Below are 27,313 nucleotides of genomic sequence, written 5' to 3' on the forward strand. Positions count from 1 at the left end.
GATGAGATTTTTACGAAATTAAGATTGAGAATCACTACGCTCTTTCAAAACCGAACTTCCAAATAATATAATCACGGGAAAATTTCAAATTTCCAAAGGATACCGTTCGAGATTAAAAATAATCGATGTCTGAATTTCATCTGGCCGGTGATGCTTGTTTATTCGATTATTGTGTGCACATTGTACACGGTACAACAAAAGCCACCAGCGGTGTGTTTATCGCGGGTACGTTTCGCGATTGTAATTTATGTCGACTCACGTGTTCATTAACTAGACGATATTGAATATTACTTCATGTATCGCGAATAAACGACTGCTATCCCCTGTTGCGATTCGATACGTTAATTATAGCGATGGATGATGGACTAAAGTAAAGCAAACTTTTCCTCATATATCGCACATATCATATAATCATGCGATATTGTTTAATGTAAAAGGTTATAAATTCTGTATTGGTAAAATCGTGTTTTACCCTAGGCAATTGTTCTTGGTTAATGTTGTTAATTCTGTGTGAAAATTTCACGTTCGTGGATGCAGTGCAGAATGAGAATTCGTGCAGAGTTTAAAACTGTAGAATTTTACATTTGAAAGCTTTATGTTAGAATATTTATTAAAATTATTTAATCGTTCAATTCTTTAATCGATGTGAGATATTTTTCTTACGAATCGAACTGTATTAGTAGAAAATATTAAAAATTGTAATAAAATTGCAAGTCAGCCTATCCGACGATATTTTTGGAATTGCTTTTATATTGTTAGAGCTTTACGCGCACTACTCGGAAGTTGCTTTCTCGCATTACTCGCAATTTTACATTCCTCGTTCGCTTTATTATAATTTACTACAATAGGAACTATAAGAATTGACATCGATGGCTCACTGTACATGTATTGTACGTGTACTTTGAAATTTGAGTTTTTATATGCAACAAATAGTTTTTGACCGTTTCTTCCTGCTGTATAAAAACTACATTTATATGTGCTTCATAAATTTATCAAAAATAATATTTTCGTTTATTGTATTTGATGTACATAGACATATTTTGAAGAACCACGATCCACTTTCTTACTTCTTCTTACACATCATTTTATCCTCCTAAAAAGGATCAACGTACAATTTCCAAGCAAATTAACAATATCATTGTTGAAAATGACGACGTGAGTTCGTGCTCGTCATCCATATGCAGATACGTTAGTTATAAAAAATAGTAACTAGAAGATAATCCTAGTTACAATCGATAGATTTAATCGATAGACTTAAGATGCTTTTTTGTTTTTATCCCTAGTTTTTGTAAGCGCGTGCAATAATGGTTTTTTTGTGATCCTACCTCTGAGTATAGAAATAACAACAATCATTGATAAAGATGAATACAATGCAAAGACCAGATATCTATTTAATGATAAACAAACATTGAATTTTGAAACTATTTTTCTCCAAAAAGCGCTACAAATTGATACTTCTGCAGTACCTGTAACAAGTCATCGACATATTCTACTGTCAAATAATTAATTTCTCTATTATCAACAAATTAATGCGTTAATACGTTCTATTGTATCGGTGATAAAACATCGCGAAACTTTAGTCATCGACATATTCTATTGTCAAATAATTAATTTCTCTATTATCAACAAATTAATGCGTTAATACGTTCTATTATATCGGTGATAAAACATCGCGAAACATTAGAAACTGATAAAACTCACACGTACGTCACATCGTAATCTAAATTACTTGTAGAAATTGAAGGGTTAAAAGGGTTAATAAAAATATTCTCTCCTTCTCTTTTTGAAATATGAAGCGTACAAAAAGATGGAAATACTCGAAGAACTCAAGACGTAAGAGTGACAAATACATAGCCAAGGAATGATCGTAAATTTGGTGGGCGCGCGCGTGCAAGTAAACGTCCGCGAGGCAGCGCGTGCAAGTAAACGTCCGCGAGGCAGCGCGTAAAAGCGTCGCGCGCGCCTTTCAGCCTCATGCATAAATGCATCGTTCGCATTGGTAGACGCTGATACACGCAAATGTGACGCGCGACCCTGCGTCGCAATGGGCTGTCACCGCGACGCCTGTAAACGCAAGAAATTGCGCCTGTAAAACGCGCAACGCTTTCTTAATATTTCTCTGCATCAAATTTCGTTCGTTTGCAATCACGTTAACGAAGGGAAATGGCACTTTATAATACGTTTAAGATTCACGTCAGAAGAGGATATTTCACCGTAGAAACCGTAATTTGCGATTCTATTGATTTAAAAATACATTTATGGCGTACACCATTAAAAAAGGGATTATAGCGTAAAATATATTATATGAATAATGTACTGTATTATTATATTACTTCGTATGATTATATATGTCGGAGATGAAAGGACATCGGGACTTCCCTTTTGGAATGTTGGGAAAATCCCCAATACCCTAGCCCAGACGTTTACTATAGCTACACTTAAGTAATAAAAATAAGAAATAGTTTTAATGTTCTAATCCGATTTTATGACGATGGGCTTGGTCTCGAAGTGACATAGCGGGTCACTGAACGTAGCCACGGTCACGGAAGGGACGTGTACCTGACAGAGGGATGGAATGATTATATATATGACTTTCCTTAAAAACAAAGATTGACTCGAGAGGTGGGGAGAGGAATATACAGGGTGGTTGGTAACTGGTGGTACAAGCGGAAAGGGGGTGATTCTACGCGAAAAAGGAAGTCGAAAATATAGAATAAAAATTTCTTTTTTAATTTTCTTTTTTTAATTTTTCCATCGAGACAACGATCTACAGTGAGATCCGTTATAACGTACCGCACGCGTACCGAGCGAAAATTCAAAGTCGATTTTCTCGAAAACAAAGACTCAAACGAAAAATTTGTATTCTATATTTTCGACTTCTTTTTTCGCGTAGAATCACCCCCTTTCCGCTTGTACCACCAGTTACCAACCACCCTGTATAAGGGCAGTTCCACTTGGAGTTTGGTAGAGTTCATGCAGATAAGTTTTACTTGTACGTGGAGTTATACGCGTATCACATCGCATTCGTCATCCCGCGGACTCTGGATTTGTTATCGAACCTGAATTCGTTGTCATCGACATCTCGACCATCCGATCGTCGCTATTACTTATAGCCTCTTGTAGTGCCCACATTTGCACCAATAATTATCAGCTATATCCGCGATGGTAAAATTGAGTGAAGGTTCATCGAACGCCCAAAATTCCAACCCAAATCCGACATATATAAATATGTAATATTCTGTAATCTTGTAAGAAAGTTATCGCAAGATGAAAGTATATTTTCATGGATACGCGTCCTCTGAGGTATTGCTGAAAAACGTGATTTACAGTAAACGCATGTTATACGAATGATATTCTGAACTTTTCGGTTATGTGATTAGTATTCTGAAACTTTGTAGGAAAATTATTGTACAATGAACATATACGACACGAATTCTAAGATTTTTTAGAATATATTATATCAGTACCCAACGCATTGAAATTTAGAATTTCTTTCTTTTTTTTTTTTTATTTTTAATGAAATTAATGCGAGATAGATACTCCATAACACAGATATATAATGATAATATTAACTGTTGATCTTCGATTTAAATGCAAATGTTCTGAGTTCTGACTACAGCAAATTTGACATAATTCAGTTGTTTTGAGGTATGTTTAAGTATAGGTTTGGTATGAAAAGTATTCTTACGACGCGACGTGCAATGAAACGGACTCAAATATCGTTGGTAGATGTTTCGTTTACTGTGATAGCTACTTTTCAAAAAGTATTATTCGTTTAATAATACGTTATGCGATTGCTTTAACAGACTAAACGAATTAATTGGAAGACTGTCAGACAGCTGGTAGAAATAGGAAGCGAGTTTAAGTTAGAAAATAAATGAAGTCAAATAATTGGGGAAAATTAGGAATGGTAGGTATAATGAAAGCAGGTAAGTAAAGTAAAGAAAGTAGAACAAAATCGAGTACGGAATAAAATTAATTGGCGAAGCGAACTCTAGAAGGAGAATTTTATTTCAGCCAACGATCGAGTATTTCTTCGTTGCAATTAAGAATAATATCCATAAAACGCTCTCAACAAAGCTTCAACGTTATTCGAGAATCAACTTCTTTTTATTCATTTAACGGAGTACATCTTAAGGAAACGTAGAAATAAAGACTAATCGATGTTATCTTTTTGTGCGATAAAAAATTCAAAAACCAAGTCACTGTTATTCTCATGAAAATCAATAAATCAATACTTACGCTAAATCATATCTGCTCATGATAGATACTTCATGATCATTTTATTAGGTTAACCCCTTAAGATACATTTTTGCCATATGTATCGCGAAAGATAGAAAATTTTATCTCCATAATGCTCCATAATATCGTAATAATTACAAGACTCAGCTGTAAAATTATTTTTGATATCGTTTTGTAGACATTTCTTTAATAAAGCAATGCAACGAAGACATGTGTTTTATTGACACTATTTTCCTAATATTTAGCGATCTCTTAAGGGGTTGAAAGAACGAAAGCCAATGATGCGGACAACTGACTTGTAAAATTTGTATCGATAATCCTATTCCAAACGCAAAATTTCAAATCACAATTTTGCTCATCGATCCTGTTCTAAATACTTTTAATTCTTCTCATTAATCCGATCCATATTAACGTACAATATCAAAGTTCTTTTTCAAACATAAACTTCCAATCTTCTCACAGGATGATATTCAAAGAGTAAAAAAATTAAATAAATATTGTACAAAATTCTAACCTGATTTCTTATTATATTGATCGAATCGGTTTTGTGCTCTTTGCACAAAATCTGCATTCGGATTGCAAGTCAAATGCTTCCACGGCCACTGGCTTTCGTCTAAACAAACAAATAAATATTGAATATTGACGTGGCACGTACCGTGAAGCCGATGCCGACAGTTGCTGCGAAGTTTCCCGGTTGGAATCTTCCGGTATCGAACTGGACCAGCAGAGATGTCTTACCAACACCGCTGTCGCCCAGGAGGATTGTCTGCGATCAAAAAAAGAAAGAGAAGTCGTAAGTCCTCGATCACTATCGCTTTCTTATCAAGCGCACGTCAATCAAACCAAAGTATCTCTTTATTGAATACCGTTTATGTGGACTTCACGATATCGTTCTTCGAATGAATATCCCGTGCAGAACCTTGACAGCTTCCGGGATCAATTTTAAAGTGGCTACTTTTATTTTGATCGAAGATTTATTTGCAACAAAGTAGGATTTAAATTGACGATCGATGAGAATATAGATTTATTTTACTAATTGAAGGATTAAGAATCATAGTGTTATAAGTCCATTGTCATTCTTGCGTTACATTTTGCGTTTATTGTTCTAAAGAACTCATTATATTTCCTCAAATTATAAAAAAAAAAAAAAAATTATACCGTAGCATAGAATAAATTTATTTAATTACAAAATTAAATGGATGCTACTTGGAATCTGGTGCATGATAAAAGTTACGATTTGCGATTAAATTGTGAAAATCTTGACTTATACTACTACGATTGTCAGTTCCCCAATCGATAGTAATTCTTCTTTAATTTACATCCTCTTTATTGCACAAAGTTGGATGTATTGTTACAACGTAATTTATCCGTAACTTTTGCAAGTTGGAAAAAATTATAACAACTGTCCTAAATCTTTGAATTACAATAACTGTCCTGAAAAATAGATAAACAGCGCAAGTAGATTTCAAGTAGGTATGTAGATTATATATAGACGAACAATTTTTTCCAGATATCCTGAAATCGTCCAATCAGTCACCAATCAATTTCCAATCATTTTCAAAACGAACCTATAACCTTCGAACTTCCTGTCGAAATCCTAGCTCCCCTCGGCCAATACCGCTTCAATTAGAGGCAACCCTGTAATTACAAGCGAGCAGGAGCATCCTTTACGATTTTTCTTGGCCGGGTGGTAGCTTCTCAAATTACGCGTAACGCATGGTTCGATTTCTCTCCCATGAACCGTGGCGCGCTGTGTGGTCCCATAAAGGCTGCGGTCGGCAGTCAACTTTGTTGCACTTTGACTGTGGCCGTTCCTCGATAGCAACACCTGTAGCCGACAATAGCCGTTTGACCTGCTGGATTATTACATTACGAGCCAGGATGGCACCTGCTTCGTCATCGGTACAAGTTCGGCCACGCGTATAATTTTATAGAAGAAAAGTAAAACTCAAACTACATCCGCCTATTTTTGTTTTCTGATTCTTTATTATGGGCATTCGTATTTTTTATAGAACATTTAATGGAACAGATAGGTACCATTTTATATTCTGACAGTACTTCAAAATATTATGATGTATGGTGTCTAGAAACTATAAAAATACCATACATTGCATAATTTTTTATTGACTAATTATTGACAATATTCTGATATTATTAGTATTATTGTTATTAATATTACTGTACTACATATTGGTATTATTATTAGTGTATATGCTTATTATTAATTCCTTTAGTTATTTATTATCTTAGAAAACATTTGTTACATCAGGCCATGAAATATCTCTTTGTTTTATTTGTCTGAAAACAGTAAAAGTATTATAGAATAAAAGATTATTAATTAATTAATTGTAACCAAATGATATTAATTACGTTATTAATATTAATAATATTAATATCACTGATATTAATGATACTAGCAAATAACTATTTGCTTCTAATAACACTAATCATAGAATACTAATAATATTCAATATAGTAATTATTTCATAAAATAATAAATGCATAAATAAATATTAATACATGCTTATATAATAATAATAATAATAGCAATAATATTAGTAATGTCAGTTAGTAATTATTTACTTCTAATGATACTAATCTTTCTAATATTATTATTATCATTATTATATTTACTTATAATAATATTTATTCAAGTATTTATTATTTCAAAAAATAATTATCACATTGAAACCTAAAATATCGCTATAAAATATTTTCTTATTATTGCACAAAAAATTACACGCGCCACTAATACCATCGCCTATAGAAATATATTCACGTTTCCGTAAACGTGTATTCAAACACATACTCACGAAAGCACACTGCGTGAGTGTTAGTTTATGGAGTCGTAGGCATTACAGTGCGAAAGGCACGGGTGCCATTATCGGTTGGTTAGAGGAGATGAATTACAACGACGCGACGACGAATTTTTCCTACGGGATACCGTAGGAATGTTCAAGTGGAATGTTTCAAGCGATGTTGATGTTCGATGTGGATGTTAAAACGAGTCGTTTCTAATTTTTGTAACAGTTGCGCGGGCTGCAGTCAGGTGTATTCGTTGTTTGAACGTATTGACAAACGAAGAATGTGGTAAAATATTGTAAATTAGATGTTAATGGCTAATTTGTTTCTACGATTAATTTCGTTATTACGACTTTACATTCCTTACGACTTTCTTGATAATAAATATCCCATTTCTCTCTGCCCGAGAGGAATTTCCTGATAAATACAAAATGCTTTTATAATAGTTGCCAGATAGAACATTTCTGATTAATTAATGTACGTTAATAAACGATCTGTATTGGAAAAATCGAAACGCAAGTTGTGTGGAAAAATACCTAACAGGAGAAAGATAATTTCTCACACATATATTTTATGAATTTTTGAGCAATTGATCTATTTGCTCATTTTCAGAGAACTGATTATTTTGATCACTCTGCTGATTCTAAACGATATCAGATATCCTCACGGAGCAGCTGACAAACTCGTCGCGTCTGAACATCCCGAACTCGTAAACAGGTGATCGATAAAAGATTGTACGATTTGCTGCGATACGAAGGTAGTCATTTTGGAGAAAAATTTGAATAGATGAGCAGTTACACACAAACATGATTATTAAATATTCGTTCGAACAATATACGTATTGCTATGAAAATAAATAAATATCTTATAGTATATAATTTTCCATACATGTAATAATAAAATATAATACTCCGAGATGTAAGTGATACAATCTCGGTAACGACGTAATGAAAATTTCATTGAAATTTCAACAGAATTTTCAGTAACTAAATTGTTCCTGACATGATCGGTAATAGTTATTCCTTAAACAATTTATTATTTGAAACTTCAAAGATATAGATTAGATTATTATTTAGATATACGTGTACAATATGTAAATATATCACACGCGAATGGCTATAACGGCGAGGCCTGAATCGTACTTTGAATGTCAAGTATCATAACACGTGTCAATGTATCGAATAGGTTCGCGAATTGATGGAACACCTGGATAATTTCAGCTCGTAAAGAGATCGATGATTAGGTTCGAACAGGTTGCGTCGAAATTGAAAGGTAGTCATTTCGAGTGCTAGATGCGAAGATAAGAGTTCAGTTCGGGCATAGAAATGGCTATTCGGTTTATTATCTTGTTAAGAATATCCTCTTTCGGTTCAGAAACTCCATAAAATCGCAAGAGACATTAATTACGATGGAAAGTACCGAGAATCGTTAAGAGAACGTATAAAGTACAGAAGAAATGATATTTAGTTTAAATTCGTTCGATCGTTGTCTTATTTTATCTTCATTTGTCGATAATAGAGATATGCCGCTTATTACCCTGTCTATGAAAATATTTCACCGCATTAAGTATGCTTTTTATTACTGGAACTGATACCAACGACTAGGATATCGAACTTGTTTAGAATAGTAAATAAGAATCGAATTAATTCATATCGAAATACGTGAAGCTTGTAATAACAAAGTCAGAATGGAAAGTAGCTATGTGAAGAGATATAAAGTGGCTCACGAAAGTGTACGAACATTCACCATAGAAGATTTTTATGAATGTATTATATACGTTGTACGAAAAATTTTGAAACTTCCTTAGCGTTACAGTGAGACACCACTATCGTAATTACGATAGTAATATTTGACAGCAATCGAAAAATGTATGTAGAAGTTACGTTTATTACAAACGTATATTTGGTGAGCAGTTAGTATACAATGTGAATATTAATCTTGAACTTAGAATTGGTACTACAGAATTTGCACTTCGAATTTTATTTCAATTTCGTTAGCAGCAACTCCCCGACGCTTTTAAGTGTTTTATTTGAAATTTACTTTAACCAAAAAATAAGGCAATTTAAATAAATAAAGGGAGAAACAAATTCATTTAAATACCAGTTTTATTCACGCTATTGTTGTATTTTATAATTTCTAAGTGTATGATATATCTTGAAATCATTTCCAGGATGCAATCCTGCTTTTCTTTCGCACGTTTCACAAAAAGAGGTGGGTCTGAAAGAACGTCGAGTGGGACTCGACAAAGGAGCTCCTGAGAAAAACTGATGTCGAGTCACACTCGACATAGGAGTGCAAAGGGTTAATATAATACACAATCGATCGTTCAGATATCTCGGTAATTTTTGCGAAATGTTCCAATAAATATCTTCTAACTTCCAAATACGTTTTCAAATTCGTTTCAAACTCGACCAACACACCCACGATAACCGTATCATGATTTTCATTACATCGATAATGAAATTTCAAAATGTTTCAAAATGAAATATACGGGGTGGTTGGTAACTGGTGGTACAAGCGGAAAGGGGGTGATTCTACGCGAAAAAAGAAGTCGAAAATATAGAATAAAAATTTTTTTTAATTTTTTTTTAATTTTTTTAAAAATCTACAGTGACGTTATAACGAGACGTGATAAAGTGCACGCGTACCGAGCGAAAATTCAAAGTCGATTTTCTCGAAAACAAAGCCTCAAACGAAAAATTTTTATTCTATATTTTCAACTTCTTTTTTCGCGTAGAATCACCCCCTTTCCGCTTGTACCACCAGTTACCAACCACCCTGTATATCTGAAAAATTCCCAGGGGTGGTCCTATAATATTTTCACCAGCCACCGTGTAACACGAAAGTTAGGAAGACAAAACGAAGAGAAATGCAGAGCAAGAGAAAAACAGGAAAGAAGACTGAAAAATAAGCGGAGAATGTAAAACAGAGAGAAAGGAGGGAGGATAAGGAAACGAAAGGATCATAAACTAACAGGAGAATTCTCAACGAAAGCAGGCAAACGTGAAATGATGACCGTCGCGTCGTCCGGTCTTATCCGCGAAGCTCGTAAAAGTAACAGAATTAGTCAGTCAGACTTTTACTACCTCGTCATAAATTTGTGGCCATCGGTAGATGGGCCCGAAATTATTCGCGACGTTTCCTCGTCATTTTTTATTTCTCTCTCATTTTCTGTTCGTTCACGACACACCTGTGAACAGAGTCCACAGCGAACGGAACTCGACGTTTGACCCAGGCCACGGGCAAATTATTACATTACGACCAACCGCTTCCACCTGCATTACCCTTAGGGATATGCAGCTGGGACTCTTTGCTGAACATGTAATTTCTCCGCCTTACAAACCTTCGTATCGCCGCTGCTCTATTCATTCTTTTTCATTTCTGAAGGATTTTTATAATTCACTTAACACGTTCACTGCGTACAACGCGCACTCGAGTCGGCTGATACTCCAGTCACTCCAGTTCTTAACTGTTCTATGTCCATTGGTTTGCAAAATAAGAAAACCGTGTTTAAAATTTGCGAAGTTTATCTTATCAAAGAATATCTGTTGCCTTTTAAGTAGAATTTTCATCGTGTTGTCATAAAGTTACCTTTATTTACAATATTATTACCAATCAGACATATGAGGATTGGTTAATTACATTTGCTTTTCTTTCATTCTTTTCTTTTTGAAAACTGGAGTAAGAACATGGACATGTTATTTTAGAATATTCCTGGTGTCGACTTGAACGACATTTGAAATAAAAGTCTTGAAATTGTGAAAATGTATTTCACGATATAAAGACAGAGTATCGTACGAAGATTTGCTCTCAGCTTATAGCACAGTACGAAATGAAAATCGAAGCTGGAGCGTACGTGTTAATCGAATTCGTAGGGTCTCGGTTAAGAATCAATTGGTATTGTATGATCGTGTAACAAATTAATTGGTTTGTTTGATTTAATTCTTCTTTTCTCCGTTTTACGAAACTCTAGTCCAGTCACGGATACTTGAGGTATTTTTATTTGTTTCTTTAATTTCGAATTTACTTTGTGCGTTCAATGAATCAATCACTGAATGAACTAAATAAATCGATAGGATTTCAATTAAATCTCAATTATTACGTATCATGGACTCGTTGTATTCATTCATTTATTTAGTTTATTTGATATCGAAGTAGCTACTTCTTTTTCTTACCCAGCCCACATTGCACAACTCATTTGTTCCTCGATCGGTAGAACAAATGGAACAAATGGTAGTCGTTTCTTCCTGACGAGGAAAAAGCTGTCGATTAGATGGAATCGGATGTGAGAAGCTGTAAAAGCGAAACGAGAAGCTTTGTCGCAAAAGGCTCTTTCGCGTAAAACAGGCCATCGGAAGTTTCGTTTCGTCGATCGACGTTGTCCTTTTTTCGTTCATGCTGTATTGGCTCTTTCGCATGATCGCTTTTAATTCACGCTGATAGAGCAGTCTTCGCCCGAAATTTCGAGTTAAACTCGAAATTCGAGATCGAAAAACAAGCGTCGAATTAACTTCGCTCTCTTCTGGTCGAATATAGTAGGACGATCAAAAAATTGCCAATTGTATAACGCAATTTGAAAGATGGAAACGAAAGAGAAAAACTTCTTAAGGAAATAACAAGCATTCGCGAGGGAATAAAAAGGAACATTTGCGAATAAAGAACATGGAAATTTTGAAGCGGACGAAAATTCAACTTACGAGGAAACTATCACAGCACCTGAAAGCACGGTGGAACTTAATTTTAAACAATTCCGACAGTTTTCTATTTAAAATTAGAGTTACGATTATTCTTTTAAAATTCCAGAACGAGCAATCGACAGTATACTGAAGCAAACAAAGCAATTATCAGGTACTCAAAACATGAACATTTCTGATGAGACAAATTCTGTAAGTTCAGAGACTGGACAGTCGTGGACACATATATTCTCTAACATTTTTACAAAGAAGAAGCAACACACTGAAATCGAAGATCAATTTTTCAAATAAACAAATATATTTATTGTTCAATTGCTTGATGATTTATTAAAATATAATTTCACGTATAAGATAACGTGGACGTAAGCAAAGGCTACAACAATCAAAGGAAGAACGACTTTCTAATTATTTTTCTATCTTTCTTCTTTTACAAAGTACCTTTTACAAAGAATTAGAGACACACAGTGGAATACAGAGTCGCGCTGATAATAATAAAAAAATTAATTAACAAAATTACCATTTTTCAAAGGTACAAGTATGAAATTCTCTCGTTTTTTTTTTTGCAATTCGTTTGGAACTGGAGGGTGAGCTTTACTTGAGTTCTAGGTGAGCCCAGAGATATGGAAGAGAGAAAGGAAACGAAAGAAAGAAAGAAAGAGAGAGAGAGAGAAAGAGTAGAACGGCGAAGGATAAAGGCCGAGAAGGAAGGAGAGGAAGAGGAGGGAGGCAGTGAATTAAGTTTCTCCGCCCCTGAGGCCGACACATTCGCCGACACTCGTCACGACCACCCCCTGGGGGTCCTGCGAATCTTTCAATGGAAATTCTGCATGAAGGGGACGCCGCGCCGCCTCGAGGCTCGCCGCGGCGCCGATACCAACAACACGTTACAAATTTCCTTTCTGATTTCTCTGATTTGAAAAAGGAAGCTCTTCCCTTTGACGAAAAAATCTCAAAAACGATCTCGTATGGTGCATTTCACCTCTTATTGAGTTTATTATACGAATCATCGTCTTTGTGTGCCACGTTTTGCTTGGCTCAATGATGGAATTTCTATAAAATATCTTTCTATAGCAAAAACGTAGGATACAAGAAATTGTAAGAATGCAACCCTGTCAGAATATTTAGAATATTTAGTACATGGCATGCACCACGTGTACGGTTAAACATTCGGAAGATTAACTGGCATTTCCTTGTATTTATAGAAAGACAAATTCGTAGAGAAATTTAACAGAAACTTAAGGGGAATCCAGTGGCTAGAAAAAGTTGCTGCATTGTATCTATTAGATTGTCCCGAAAGTGTCTTTCTTTCTCAAACGTGTTTTTTACAACAGTGGACCTTCATGCAAACGTGAAAGCAAGTCTGTGAAATGTCGCGATCTTTATCTCAACAAAACAAAATGTATCGCGCGTAATTCGACAAAATAATATAAAACAAAAAACCTTGTACGTCTATTATTTCATCATAAAACGAAAGAAACTTTTCGGACAACCTAATATTATAACGTTTACATATATTGATTAATTAGGATTAGGTATATCGAATTTCGTATTGTGCAGTAGCACCTTTCGTATGACTGTAAATATTTCTGCTTAAATACATTTCGTGGTGGCGATATAACTAAAGCAAAAGATTGCACCTGCTATTGAAAGTTTCTATGAAAATCGGTAAAATAAATCTCGCAGGACATCGGAAGAAATTCGAAGCTTCTACGCTACTAAGAGACCATTTGGACCTCAACGAGGACGCAAAAGTGTACCAAGCAAAACATGTGACAGTATGTGGAATACAAACTGGAGAAAAACGCTGCGAAAGTCTGGAGAAGTCTGAACTTTGTGGCGGTTGTCGAAGTCGAAAGTCGTAAAATTTATGGTTGGCCGAAGACGCGGTGTAAAAGGAAAGCGAGCGCCACGTTCGACGTGACAATGCCGGACGTGCACTTATACGGGCTGCATTGTAATTTGCATTGCGCGCTCGCGCACGAAAACGCAAGAGATATCGCGTTACATGCGCCACTCTGTGAGACGGTGCAGGCGCACGTACGCGTCGAATTCGGAACATGTGCAAATGTGCAAGCTGGAACGAAGAGAAGGTCCGCCGGGGAAGGTTGTCGCGTTGTTCAGTCACTTTCCTTCGAATACACAGCGTTGAATTTAAATGAATAACTTGTTAAGTGTTTTAAACGAATAACTCATTGTGCAAATATATATTTAGTTATTTGAACTTTCATCATTTCAATACTTTACTATCGAAACATCCTAACGTTTGAATTTTTTCTTTTTTATCCAATCTAACAAATTTCGAATATTTTAATTGTTTTTTAAATACTTTGTTATTATTCACATACTATGCTAATTCCAATCTTCTGTCCGGGTGCCATTGAGCAAATACTTCTTCATCAGAATCCTTTGATATTTGTACTTTCTGATCGAGCTATTTTTATTCAAATACCTGACGTTTAAATACGAACATTTTATTATTGCATTATTTCTTATCTAAATTTCTACTCGAATATTCGAGCCTCTCTGCTTAGTTTGAACTGTAATCATCGATATCAATAACACTTCACTATCGCGTAATAATACTTCACAATACTTTCTGCTACTTAATTGCAACCTTGTTCTATTATGCGATAGGATGTTATTTAATAAAAATATATACAAACTGCTAATGAGAAATCATAAAGTACTGATTCATCAATTCTCAATCTCATCTGCTTACTGATTCCACGAATCTACGCGACCTACGCAATTTTATTTATACATGTACGAACTACGAATTGCAGATTCTACAGAGCACTGATTAATAAGTTCTAAATCTGATCTATTCGCTAATCTCTAGAAATCTATACAACCTGCACAATGTTACTAAAAGCATACATAAATTATCAATCATAAATGCTGCAACGTACTAGTTCATAAATTCTCACTCTAATTTACTTACTAATTCCACGAATCTACGCAACCTGCATAATTTGCAGAAAGTACGTATACATATAGAAACTACGAAACACAGATTGTACAATGTATTGATTAATAAATTGCGAATCTGATCTACCCACTGATCTACAAATCTACACAACCTGCACAATATTATCTACTAGAGGTATACATAAATTACCAATCATAAATCTTACAACCTACCGATTCATAAATTCTCCATCTAATCTACTTGCTAATGTACGAATCCACACAAGCTTTTAAATTTCCACATACATCGCGAGCCCATCTCTCATACTTATCCAAACGTTGTCGATACGCGGTCACGTACGATCGTTTCTCCGAAGGAACTATTGGAAAGACATAAAGATACGTATAGCATACTCGACGGAAGAGACAGAAGAAAGTTGCGGCTCGTTTCATTCGAACGAGAGTAAATTTATTACGGGCGATCCGGTGCAACGTGCCGCTGGCAGACGTTTATTCGATGCCTGGAAAGATAAATAGTCCGGGATAAAGCGAGCCACGGGCGTTGCAAAATTTTCAAGATACGCAAGCGACAAGTTTCACTGTTCATTAGGCGAGGATTATTACGCTACGCGTCGGTGTTGTGGGAAAATTTGCCAGGATCGTGAAAAAGCTTGTCAATAGCGTATTTTGTCGGTTACGTTTACGTTTGCAACAGTGGGAACGCTTGATAATTTTATATAGAATTTTGCACGTTATTTAACTAAACATCTCTTTTTTAAATATTAGATGTATTAATATGCATATGCAGGTGAGCATATAGAAACCGTAGACTTTCGGAAGATAAAATTAAAGAAGGTAGCTACCATTGGTTGTTTGATGGTTGCGTTCAAATTAATTGTTTTTCGAATAATATACAATTGCATCATTAGTATAGAAATATATCGATTGTTCCAATATTTGGAAATTTTGTTAACAAGTAACCATCGAATAATTGAAAGAACGTAAAAGCATAGTTTGTGTAAAATTGAATGTGTAAATGATGACAGAGGAAAGTAATTTTCCATAAAATACGTACGAGCTTATTGCTCAACACGACGTTAGATTAATGTGCGTGAAATGTTGAACTTTGAATAACAAATTTAGATGTTGGAACATACAAGTTTCCTAGGAAAATAAACAGACAAACCCAGAAAAATTTCCTACAAATCTTCAACAGTCCAAATTCCTTTATACATTTTCGAGGATTAAGACAAATATTTCTGCATATCCTGTACAATGCTTCTTTTCTTGTCGACATCCAATGGCGCGGCAAGGCCGTGTGCATTCGTATGCTAATCATCTTGAAATGGAACAGAAAGAGGAAAGGAGAAGAGAGAGGCAGAGAGGAAAACTTTGAACGATACCAGCGACCACCGACCGATAAACGCGAACGAGGATAACGAGATTCTGCAAAAATGTGTCCGCTGCGCTAAATATAGCCGGTTAATTGGCACTAATTGCGAACATGGCCGTGTGCCACGACTCCGAGCGTGTTGTGATCAAATTTGGAAGCGGAGAATGTCGGTTCCGACGTTTTAATAGGTGGAGGGTGCGGTTGCTGTGTAAAAAATGGCGCCCCACGTGCCGTTTCTAGGTTTTGTTCTCGGCAGGCTGATCTTACCAGAATGTTTCAAGAAATTGGTTTTGTCAGTTCGTTTAAGATATGTACTAATTTAGCAGCAATGAGAATTTTTTTTTCTTTAAAGAGAGTGAATATTATTTATAATAAGGTAATTTCGTTGTTTCAGATCTGAGTAAGAGAGAGATAAAAATTTTGGCAGACAAACGAAACACCGTTGTACAACGAGGAAATTCGTTGATTTAAATGTTTCAGCTAAATAACAAACAGCCGGAATACTATTAAATAACGTAAGATCAGAAAAATTGTTTAATTAGCCAATATTCTTTTATATCTCTTTGTTTCTCTCGTCATTTGAATATAAAACATTATAACAGGATATAAAAATGGAAGTCAATGTTGGAAATATGATTCCAAAGTTCTCGCATATTTCACTCGAACAAAAGGTATAATCGTACAACCGTCCATTGTGTGAAATTTGAACGCGGGAATAACAAGCTTTAATTAGAAATTTCATAATACGCACATGTGGAGCGTTGCATTTTGCTTTAATGGCATAATCGTAATTCCATTACCAGTTGCGAAAAATGAATACGAGAAGGTTTAACGTTACATTCTGTCTATTGGCCTCCAAATTTCCTCGAAATTAGACTCCAGGGATGTTATTAATTTAATAATAAGGTTCATGCGGTAACAAGGAACAAACGCGATTTGAGAGTTAGTTAATTGAATATGCGTCGAGCTTGATATCAGAGCTAAACAAAATGGCAGGGAATCTGCAATACGCGGCATGTGGAACTTTCATTGCCTGATATCATTACCAACTTTTACCATTATATCCTCTGCTTCATAAATGTAGCTCTCCTTTCAAAAATTGATTACGTACACGGAAATTCTATTTTACGAATTGTAAAAGAAACTATTATTATTTATAATCTGATGCTTAATGTCACGTTGTTTATAGTCTGTAATTTATATCGTTTCTATTTACGAATAGTTCCATACTTACTAATCCCTTACATGATTATGCGTACTTTATTATTATGCATAACCTAACATTTAACATGCTGTAATATACATTTCATAGTATGTATTTATAATCCATAAATTACATTAGTGCCATTTTTTGCCTGGCCTTCGATACACCCCCAGTACACGCTACTTACAATCTACTTATAACTATGATTTAGACTCTTTAAATTACTCGTTGTTTAACACCTTAATACTATTTGTAATACCAATTAACGCATCCCATACTATTTGTAACATAAAATTCCTTCATTTCTTTCTCAAATACAGTAAATTACATATCCATTTCCAATCGTTTCGTGCAACGTATATGTGAAAGTAATAATATATAACGTTTTATTAAATACAAAATTTATATATAACAGAATAATTATTTTATATGTAACATAATAACTTGAAGTATTAACGAACACCGTTCTATTCTCTTTTACATCGCAGACAGAAAAGATTTTGTTTTATTGCACATTCATTCATTCAACATTTACGCGATGCGCTCGTCTCATGGCGTTTACCTTTTGTCTTCCTCTCTTTCATTCCTCGCTCGTACGAACTAATGTACACACGTGTATTTTCTAACAGTATAATCTAAAGTTGCTTTACATCGGTCCACGTTCTAGTAGATTCTAATTTAAAGCTCGGTAAAGAAAAAAGCGCGAGCGGATATCGCGTGCTGACGAACGGCAAAAAGCCGGAAAGGAGAGCGTCGGCCAGATCGAACGCTCGCAGAATATATTAGCGAAAAACTCAATTACGAGCGAACAATAAGAAGGATTCCGCCTCTGCAACCCCCTTTTTTGCGGTGGCCGATAGTCGAACGAAATTATTACTCGACCGCCGCGTTTCTTCGCCCATTACCGGGGCAAACTAACTTCGTAACCGTTCGGAATTGCAAATCCCAGCCGACAGCCTCTTTATGTATTATGGATCCGAGGACGTCGGATGGCCAGCGCCCGATTCGCGAATGAAATCTAATTGATTCACCCTGGTAACACAAAAATCTCGCTGGTTACTTTGACGAAGAGCTATAGTCACCCACACAATCGCGATAAATTGCACGACTCCTGTAATACGTGCACTACCGTGCGCAAGTATTTGGGCGCTTGGTGCAATTCAATTAACAGATCGATATTTTTATTATATTTTATTATATTTATCACTTAGTTACCAATCAAATATTTTCAACATTACGACAGAGCAAGGTTTCTCTATCGTTGATTCTTTGCTTCTAGTCATAAGTGGGATCAAAACGTTAGGCTAAATTGGAAGTGAAACAGGAAAATGTCTGCATCAGTCGAGTTTCATACGTATCTTTGATAAATAGCTGACATTTCATAAACTCTATAGAAACTTTTAGAATGTGGTTGGAAACATGTTCTAAGCATTCTACGATTAAATCATTTATCTTAAGTGTCTCTATAATTTCTCTATATTTTTCTTTTCATTCATGTTAATTAACGTCGACTATTATTTTTATCCGTATCTACTAATTATATGTTGTTAGCTGAGATAAGATCAGGCGCAAAAATTAATACGCACTTAATATGTACGATAGCTAACAAAAATATTCTAACGATTCTAAAAGATTTCTATCTACATATATATTATACAAAACACCTTGAAATTTCATTAGCAGTGGAACGAGACACAAGAATCGTGGTTATATTGGCCGAATTTGAAACGAATCTGAAAATGTACGTAGAAGTTACAAAATATTTACTGAAAGTATGCACTTGGCAAAGCTCACCGAAATGTTACATTACTTACAATTTGTCCAGCTGGACATTCGGTCAATTTTTCTAGCTCACCGAAATATTTGAACACTCAATTACACACTACGTTAATAAATCACGCAATGTAACAACCATCTGTAGCATTCTAGTTCTACCTTCAAAACTACTACTCACGTTCTATGCCAATTTTTCGCCAAATCTACGTTCGCAATAAACGTCTGGTAACTTGTACATACGCTTTCAGATTGGTATAAAATTTTGCTATTACAATCACGATAATCGTGTCGCATTACAGTCCTAACGAACTTTCAAAAAGTTTCCTATGTTTTCTAAAAGTGGTCGAATACTTTCGTGAGCCGCTACATCTACAATTTCCATTATACATAAATCTGAAAAAACATTCCTTCGAAGCGACGATAATGTCCCTAAAAATGGCAAACGTCCCTGCGGTTACTTAGCCCTTCTTGTAGCCACGTTTCACCTGTCATTGCCCGATCGAAAAGGTTGATTCTCCTTTTATCGTGAATCCGAGCAACCGGCTGCTTCCAGACGAACCCGACGATTCAAGCCGCGTTTTTCGCGTCCGCGATCCATTGGTATTCCATGCACCGCCTCCCCGAACTGGGAATTGTAAATTGATAAACGCTCTTCGATAAAGAACTGACCAGAGTCTAACCTATCTGTCATAAGGTGTACAAACCTTTTTCCGCTGAAATTCCTCGATGGTTTTTCGCGTTGATAGTAATTCGCGGAGAAGTGAAGAAATATTTCAATGGATGTCGTACGTACTTTTGGATCTACGTGTATACGTACGCAAAAATGGTATAACGTAGGCCTGGCATAGTGTTAGATTAATCGAGAAGTTCGTAGTGTTTTTATTGAAAATTTCTATGAAGTAACAAAACGTTGGAACAAATGTTGCTTTTAATTGGATGCTAAAATGAGTGTACAAAAAGCATCGAAAATCCGATAATAAAAGCAGGTTGCAGTTTTTAGCGAGACAACGTTGAAGCTCGTAATATCCAAGAAATTTGTAGCTCGGATGTTCGTTTCTATTTGTCTCATTCATCGAGTACGATATCATCTTACTGTTCTTTATCGCGGTCTTTACGAGACTTATTCGAAAGATGTGGGCAAGAAATAAAATAATTTAGAGGTCCGTCAAAGTTATTCGAAGGAATCCACTAGCGAAATAGAGGAACAATTTGTCAAGAGAAGATTTGTGAAATTATACACATGGAAAAGTTTAATTCTAGTGACATCTTTCTTAACTATCGCCATGAATTTTTCGAACAACCCAGTAGTTCTTGGTATATTTTACGATGAACGTTGAAGATTTTATGTCCAGTGTTCTTCGCAATTGTTTCACAGCTCGTGTAGCATAGAAATATGATATGTACGTATTTGGCAGCCACAGTGCGAAACGTCAGAACCTACGTGCATCATGGCAGAAAATTCAGAATCGGCCATTTTCATGAATTGGCCAATTGACCGTGCAAAGACCAGCATACGTATCGGCTCAAAATTTGGTAGCTGACGAAATGACTAATGGTATTTATCATAGAGCTTCGATATTATATGACAATTTTAACCAAGAAGGTAGACTTCTTTATACTTTTTAATAATTTGCAACCTTTCAATTAAACATTCCTCATTTCATAAGTGATTTTACTACAATTTTCTATGTGAACCTTTTCACGTACGTCGGGTAGTCTTTAAAATATAAAGCGAAACGTAAGAAAAACTAATCGCAATTCTTACGAAGCACAGGAGGAAAATTGTTTCAAAATCGGCTATTTTCTGCTGAATATAAATAATAATTATGAAAGAAAAGCATCAGTATTCGTGCAACAATATATACTTTTATTTTTCGCAGCTGGCCAAGTAGGTCAAATCAATTGAAAATTCCAAATTATACGGATAGATCTAACAGAAAACTGCTTCTCGAGCCACTGAATCCATCTAGAATTCTAAAGCTACGAAATCGAAAAGAAAAAACGTATTACACAAGAATAAGACAAGAAACGCTAACGTGCCCAACGGAATGAAAATAATGTTTAAAAGGAAGAAAAGTAAAAAATAATCAGATTGAAGATACGAGTAATCCTGCGGTTTCCTTGGAGCGTACACTCGCTCGCTGTTCTCTCCTGTCCTCTCGTACATTCGTCGGCTTGTTCTCGTCTTCCTTCATTACCACGAGGCCGCTAACTCAATTTGTATGCAACTGCGCGAGCCCGCCAAATGCACAGCCGCTTAAGGTCAGCGCAGTTCCTAGCCGAGTTCCAGGTTGGTGCACGCGGAAAAAATCCGCTTGATCTCCAACTTCTTTTTCCTTTTCTTTTTTCCTCCTTCCCATCTCCGGCTGGTGGGTTTCCTCCCGATGTTGGCAAATAACGAACGAGTCGAGGCACTTTGTCGCTTTATCGTTTCGTGACGATCGCAGGTAAAGCGATTTTTTAGTTCAAGCAACGTTACCTCTGTTTCTGAAGGTATTGGTGTTTGAAATTGGTTGTTTGTTTTAAAAGATTAGGTGAATTTATGGTTATATGGTTGATACAAATTCATGGTGATAGCAGGTAAAGCGATTGCCTGTTTAAGAAACATCGGGTTTGCTTCTGATTATCGTATTGGCCTTTGAAATTGGTAACTTTGATTCAGCATGAGATCAGGCCAAGATACGAAGAAACGTGATCAGGGTTGGTTGATTCAGATTCGTGGGCGTAGGAGCTTAGTTTTTAACGATTGTATCAACAATGATTTAGTTCGATTTAGAGAATAAATAAGATTGGTGATTTCAGATTTCAGATTTCCAGTTTAAGAGAACTTGAATTTTAAATTGGATACTTTGATTTAGAATGGATTTTGGTTGATGTGTATCATAGGATAGATCAATATTATTAGTGAACTGTATCAGCCATTTGATTCTATTACAGGAGAAATAAGAAGATTACAGAGGATCATAGACGAAATTTAGATAATATTAATTTAAAAAAGAAAGGAAATATTCTATAGTTATGTCAGACATACTGAGGTATAGAATTCTACATCTAAATTTCCATTAGTTCCCAGCATTTTGAAAATTAGTATGATAAAATATGCGTCAATAATGACATGATCGAAATACAAATGTTATATCAAAGAAAAATTAAATTGGATAATTAAGTTAAATTCCAGAGAAGAAAAATTAGATTACGAAAACAAGGACAATTAGAATGAGCGTGAAACAATTTGTATCATCCAAAAACAAATTTCGAAATGAAACCATCTTTCCTACAATATCCTGTTCGAGATAAATCCATTAAATATACAAATTAGATACTCGTCAAGTTCAGAATTAATATTTGCTAATACCGAAGATCAACAAACTTGTTGCAAGTTCTGGTCGAGGCCGTTTGAAATTCAGTCTTCGATATACAGAGACGCGATCGATGCAACCGGAAATACGTAATTTCCCCATGAATGGTCAAAATCAGCCGGATTCGACGTTAAGCCACGACGACGCAATGTATCGAGCAACGACTTAATCATATTCCAGTAGTAGCGCCGTCCGGCTCAAACACTCGACCATAGCCAATTGTGCTCTTAATCCACCCACACAGTCTAGTCACCTCTCTACTACGTCGAGTGCTGTGAATCAGCCTATTGATCGAACCTGGAGAACCATGAACACTTGGAATAACATATACACTTGATCGAAGATCATTCGTTGGTCCATGCTGTTTGCTCTTTAATTTCATGTTCCTCTTAATGGTTTATAGGTCTGAATTAGGTTAATCGTTTATAGCCTTCTATGGCGGTCACTTCAAGCGATGGATTTTCTTTAACGAGGATCTCTTACCTATCTAATTGCGTGAGAAGAAAAAATAATTATCTTTTAATTCTCTGTGGAAAATATACTTACGTATGGAATATTATTTATTTTGAAAGTGATGTAAGTCCATTTACAACCCATAAATATATATAATTTTAGATAAATTCGTCTAAAAGAAATTTATATAATGAAATTACATATTGATGAATTAGTAGAAACATTGCCAGACTTGACATAATTATTTTATATTTTTCAATTGATTAATATGACAATCTTTAATTTTCTCGAAACAATAAAAAATGAACTTGCACCACTTTCAAAATAAATGGTCCATGCATGCCTACCGAGCGTTGAACTTGGTCATTCGCAAAAAGAATCTCGTATACCCAGGAATATTTTTATTCAAAAAATGTTTCTCGTATCTTTTAGAATTATACTTGAATTATACTTGATTTATATCGTACTGTGCGTATGGATACTTATTGCACAAATGGATATTGTAATTACAAAATGGGCTCGATATCGATCAATCGTACGTATCATAAGAAAAACTAAATCACGCTATGGTTCAAAAATTTACTATCTAAACTTACTAAAGTTGCAGTTGTTCTACGTTTGAGATTAGTAAATTTCAGATAAGTTTCAGATTTAAGAGGCTCAGGAATTTATGAGCACTAGACAATTGCACATCAGAAAATCCATCGATTAGTAGAAGCAATGAATTCGTTTGACACTGTCATAGACTACGAATTTTGATACATTTAAATATGAAAATGCAAAAATGTACAGAATGCACGTAATACACAGAGTATATAGAAAATACCCAAAACTCCATAATATTTAATAAATAAAGCAATTTTCTACCTGGGCTCCATCTTTTTCATTGTCAGCTTCATCGAAGTATTTACGAATTTGTATAAATATCCACAGTCCAGTCATGACGATGACGAACCACATAGTATCCGAAAGATACTTGATAGTAAATTGAACAAAAGGAACGTGGTTTCTCGAATCGATTGTAAAGTGCACGAGCCTCCCTTCTTGCCGAAAGATTTGCAACAGTACAGCCGGTTGCAGCGCACCCAGCTCTTCAATTATCCCTTATAGGAGTGAATACTCGCTGGAAGAAAATGCGAGGCAAGAACCGGCTCAGGACCGTGGACCCCCTACCGGTTTTACTTCGCCCTGCCGATCACTGGAGCAGTTCTGGCTCCTTCCCTCGAATCAGACCCCGAGGATTCCCTCGTTAATTGCCGTGACATCCTGAAAACGCTTCGCGAATCATGCACCTCCAACGATGTTCTTTCCTTTGTTATCGTAGTGGAGACTTTCACAATTTTCGGCGCAGCGATTGTTTGATGAAAATTGGATATTTATTAGATACTTTATTAGATATTTTATTTATTAGATACTTTACATATAATTTAGAGCATTATGAAGGTATACATTAGATGTTTTGGATATTTATGCTAATTATTCTTCAGACGTTATTTGGTATATTTTTCTGAAGAATTTAAAAATCTGTAGAATTTACACTGTATGAATATGATTAAATACTTTACATCGTATCAGGTCGATAAATAATGTTTAATTAATATAAACATAATGTTGACGGTACGTTGAATGCAAATAAAAGAATTGATTAGGAAATATATGGACGACAGAGATACAGGAAATTATCGGTAATTACCGCTACCAGCAAAGATTCGTGAATAGTATTACTGAAGCGAATAATATAATTAGACTAATTAGTAGAAATATAACACGTTCTTGCGCTTTTTGTAGCTGAACTGGTATGCACAAAATGAAATAAAAAGTCAAGATGGTGAGAGAAAATTGAAAGTAATGTTAGAAATTACAAATAATCCTTTTCGTAATATCAATATCTTCTACGAATATATCATTTGATGCAATTTAATCATAGTATACACATACAGGCACCCTCTGTCTGTAAAATATGTCATAGGAGGAATAGATTCTATTGATATTTCTAGCGATAAATCTGAACAAAAATAACCAAACGACAGATGTATTTATTTAGCTCTTTCATAATATGATTTGTTTCCCAATAATTCCCAATAATTAATTAAATTTACATTATTTACGCTACGCACAGACAAATATAACGAAATAGAAAACATAATAAGATAATAGGTGATTTTCGTATAAAATCTATTTTCCTACTTTATCGTAGAACGTTGCGATCTATTCGAGTTTTATACACGAGGTACTATAATAGGATCTTTCAAAACTACTTGAATCTTACTTTGCATTCCCTCGTAATATTATATAGATGATGTTATATACCCCATAATATTATATACATGTTGGAGAAATAGCTAAGTCGAATCCTATCGTTATACATTTACCTCTTATCATAATCACATACACTGCCGATCGTAAGTATTGGCACACTTATTCGAAAATTCGAACAAATGTTACTTCATTCAATAGGTACGTTACATCATGAAACATATTTAATGCGAATGGAACAACACATCTGTAGTAAAATAACTGGATATGGAAGCGATAAAAGGCATGCAATTTGTACTAGATATCAGCTGATACCCTGATAACTATAGCCGATAGCGTATATCCGAATTTGCTATACTAAGAACATACTAAATTCTATTCATATACCATTACTACGAATCGACGAAACCATGCAGATACTCATTCGCGATACTACGCGTCCATCGACCAGGCTTCAGAAATAGATTCTAAAATTCAATCGACGCCGTAGGAACGGCCGCGTAAAACCGTAGATCGGCCCTGCTATCGATACGAGGTTGCAGAGAACCGCGGTCGATCCCGAGCCCGATAAACGCGGGTTTCGTTCGAAACGTGAAACCAGTTCGACGCGAAAGCGTGCAAGAATCGGCCGTGCACGAGCCAGCCCTGACTAACGATCTCCACCGCGGAACGATATCTCGCGACTCACAAGAAAACGAGATCTCCTTCGAGAGACGCGGCATCGGGGCAGTAACCGTTCCGCACCGTCTGATCGTAAAACGCCGGACACATTGTAATCGCAGGCAAATCGGAATATCGCTTCCGGTCGATCGTAAAATCCCTATCTGCTTTTATTTTCTATTCCTTTCGAATCGGCCAGGAAAGCATCCACACGATTCCAGGCATTAGAAATGAGATTTATATGATAGCGTTGCGGTGGAACGGTTGTTAGAATTGATTCTTTTGGCTTTCTTTTTACTTAGAAATGTTACGGAGCAAATTGTATCCTAGTCCTTTTGAACTGTCCACGAAAGGATCGAGTCAGGATTGCAAACATTAGAAATGAGATTTATATAGTGGCGTTGTGGGAAGATGACCGTTAGAACTGATTTTTCTTTCCTCTATTTGTCTTTTTTCTTTATTAGAAATGCAAGAGGACAAATTGTATCCTAATCCTTTTGAACTGTTCAAGAAAGGATCGAGTCAGGATTGCAAACATTAGAAATGAGATTTATATAGTGGCGTTGTGGGAAGATGACCGTTAGAACTGATTTTTCTTTCCTCTATTTGTCTTTTTTCTTTATTAGAAATGCAAGAGGACAAATTGTATCCTAATCCTTTTGAACTGTCCAAGAAAGGATCGAGTCAGGATTGCAAACATTAGAAATGAGATTTATATAGTGGCGTTGTGGGAAGATGACCGTTAGAACTGATTTTTCCTTCCTTTATTTGTCTTTTTTCTTTATTAGAAATGCAAGAGGACAAATTGTATCCTAATCCTTTTGAACTGTCCAAGAAAGGATCGAGTCAGGATTGCAGACATTAGAAATGAGATTTATATAGTGGCGTTGTAGGAGGATAGCTGTTAAAACTGATTTTTCTTTCCTTTATTTGTCTTTTTTCTTTATTAGAAATGCAAGAGGATAAATTGTATCGTATTCTCGTTGGAATGTTCACGAAAGGATCGAGACAATTGCAAACGTTAGAATTGAGATTCATGTAGAAATGCTTTGAGAGAATGGTTGTTAGAACTGGTTTTTTTTGTCTTATTTTAATCAGAAATAGGAGAGAGGAAATTGTATCCTAGTCCTTTTGGAACGTGCAGGAAACGATCGTAGTGATTCCAAACGTTAGAAATGAGATTTATATAGTAGCGGTCTATGGATGATTGCTAACGGATGATTGTTAGGCTGCCTTTTTCCTTTTTGTTATTAGCAATGGCAGAGAGGAAATTGTATCGTATTCTGTTTGGAATGTCCACGAAAGGATCGAGGCAACTGCGAGCATTAGGTTCGAGATTTATGTAGCAGTGTTCTGAGAGAATACTTGTTAGAACTGATTTTTCTGTTTTCTTTTTTAAATGGGAGAAGGAAAATTGTATCCTATTCCTTTTTCAAGGGAATGATCGAAACGACGATTGCAAGCATTAGGAATTGGATTTATATAGCTGTGCTCTATAGATGGTTGCTAGTTTACTTTTTCTCCCTTTTATTTATAATATAAGAGAGAAGAAATTGTATCTTATTTC

The 27,313-nt window shown here is 35.4% G+C and overlaps 1 protein-coding gene across 3 annotated transcripts in view; it reads right to left on the minus strand.

Moving 5' to 3' along the window:
* Window positions 1–27,313, minus strand: part of LOC138180368 (ras-related protein Rab-37) — a 175,022-nt gene that overhangs the window by 97,557 nt on the left and 50,152 nt on the right. For all 3 annotated transcript variants that reach the window (XM_069114164.1, XM_069114163.1, XM_069114165.1), the window contains exon 4: window positions 4,898–5,008. In XM_069114164.1, coding sequence (XP_068970265.1) covers window positions 4,898–5,008 — 111 coding nt within the window. The remainder of the gene's footprint in view (window positions 1–4,897; window positions 5,009–27,313) is intronic.

This window comes from Bombus flavifrons, chromosome 5 (assembly GCF_040668555.2).
Source record: "Bombus flavifrons isolate JBK064 chromosome 5, iyBomFlav1_principal, whole genome shotgun sequence".
In the NCBI taxonomy this organism is placed as follows: domain Eukaryota; kingdom Metazoa; phylum Arthropoda; class Insecta; order Hymenoptera; family Apidae; genus Bombus; species Bombus flavifrons.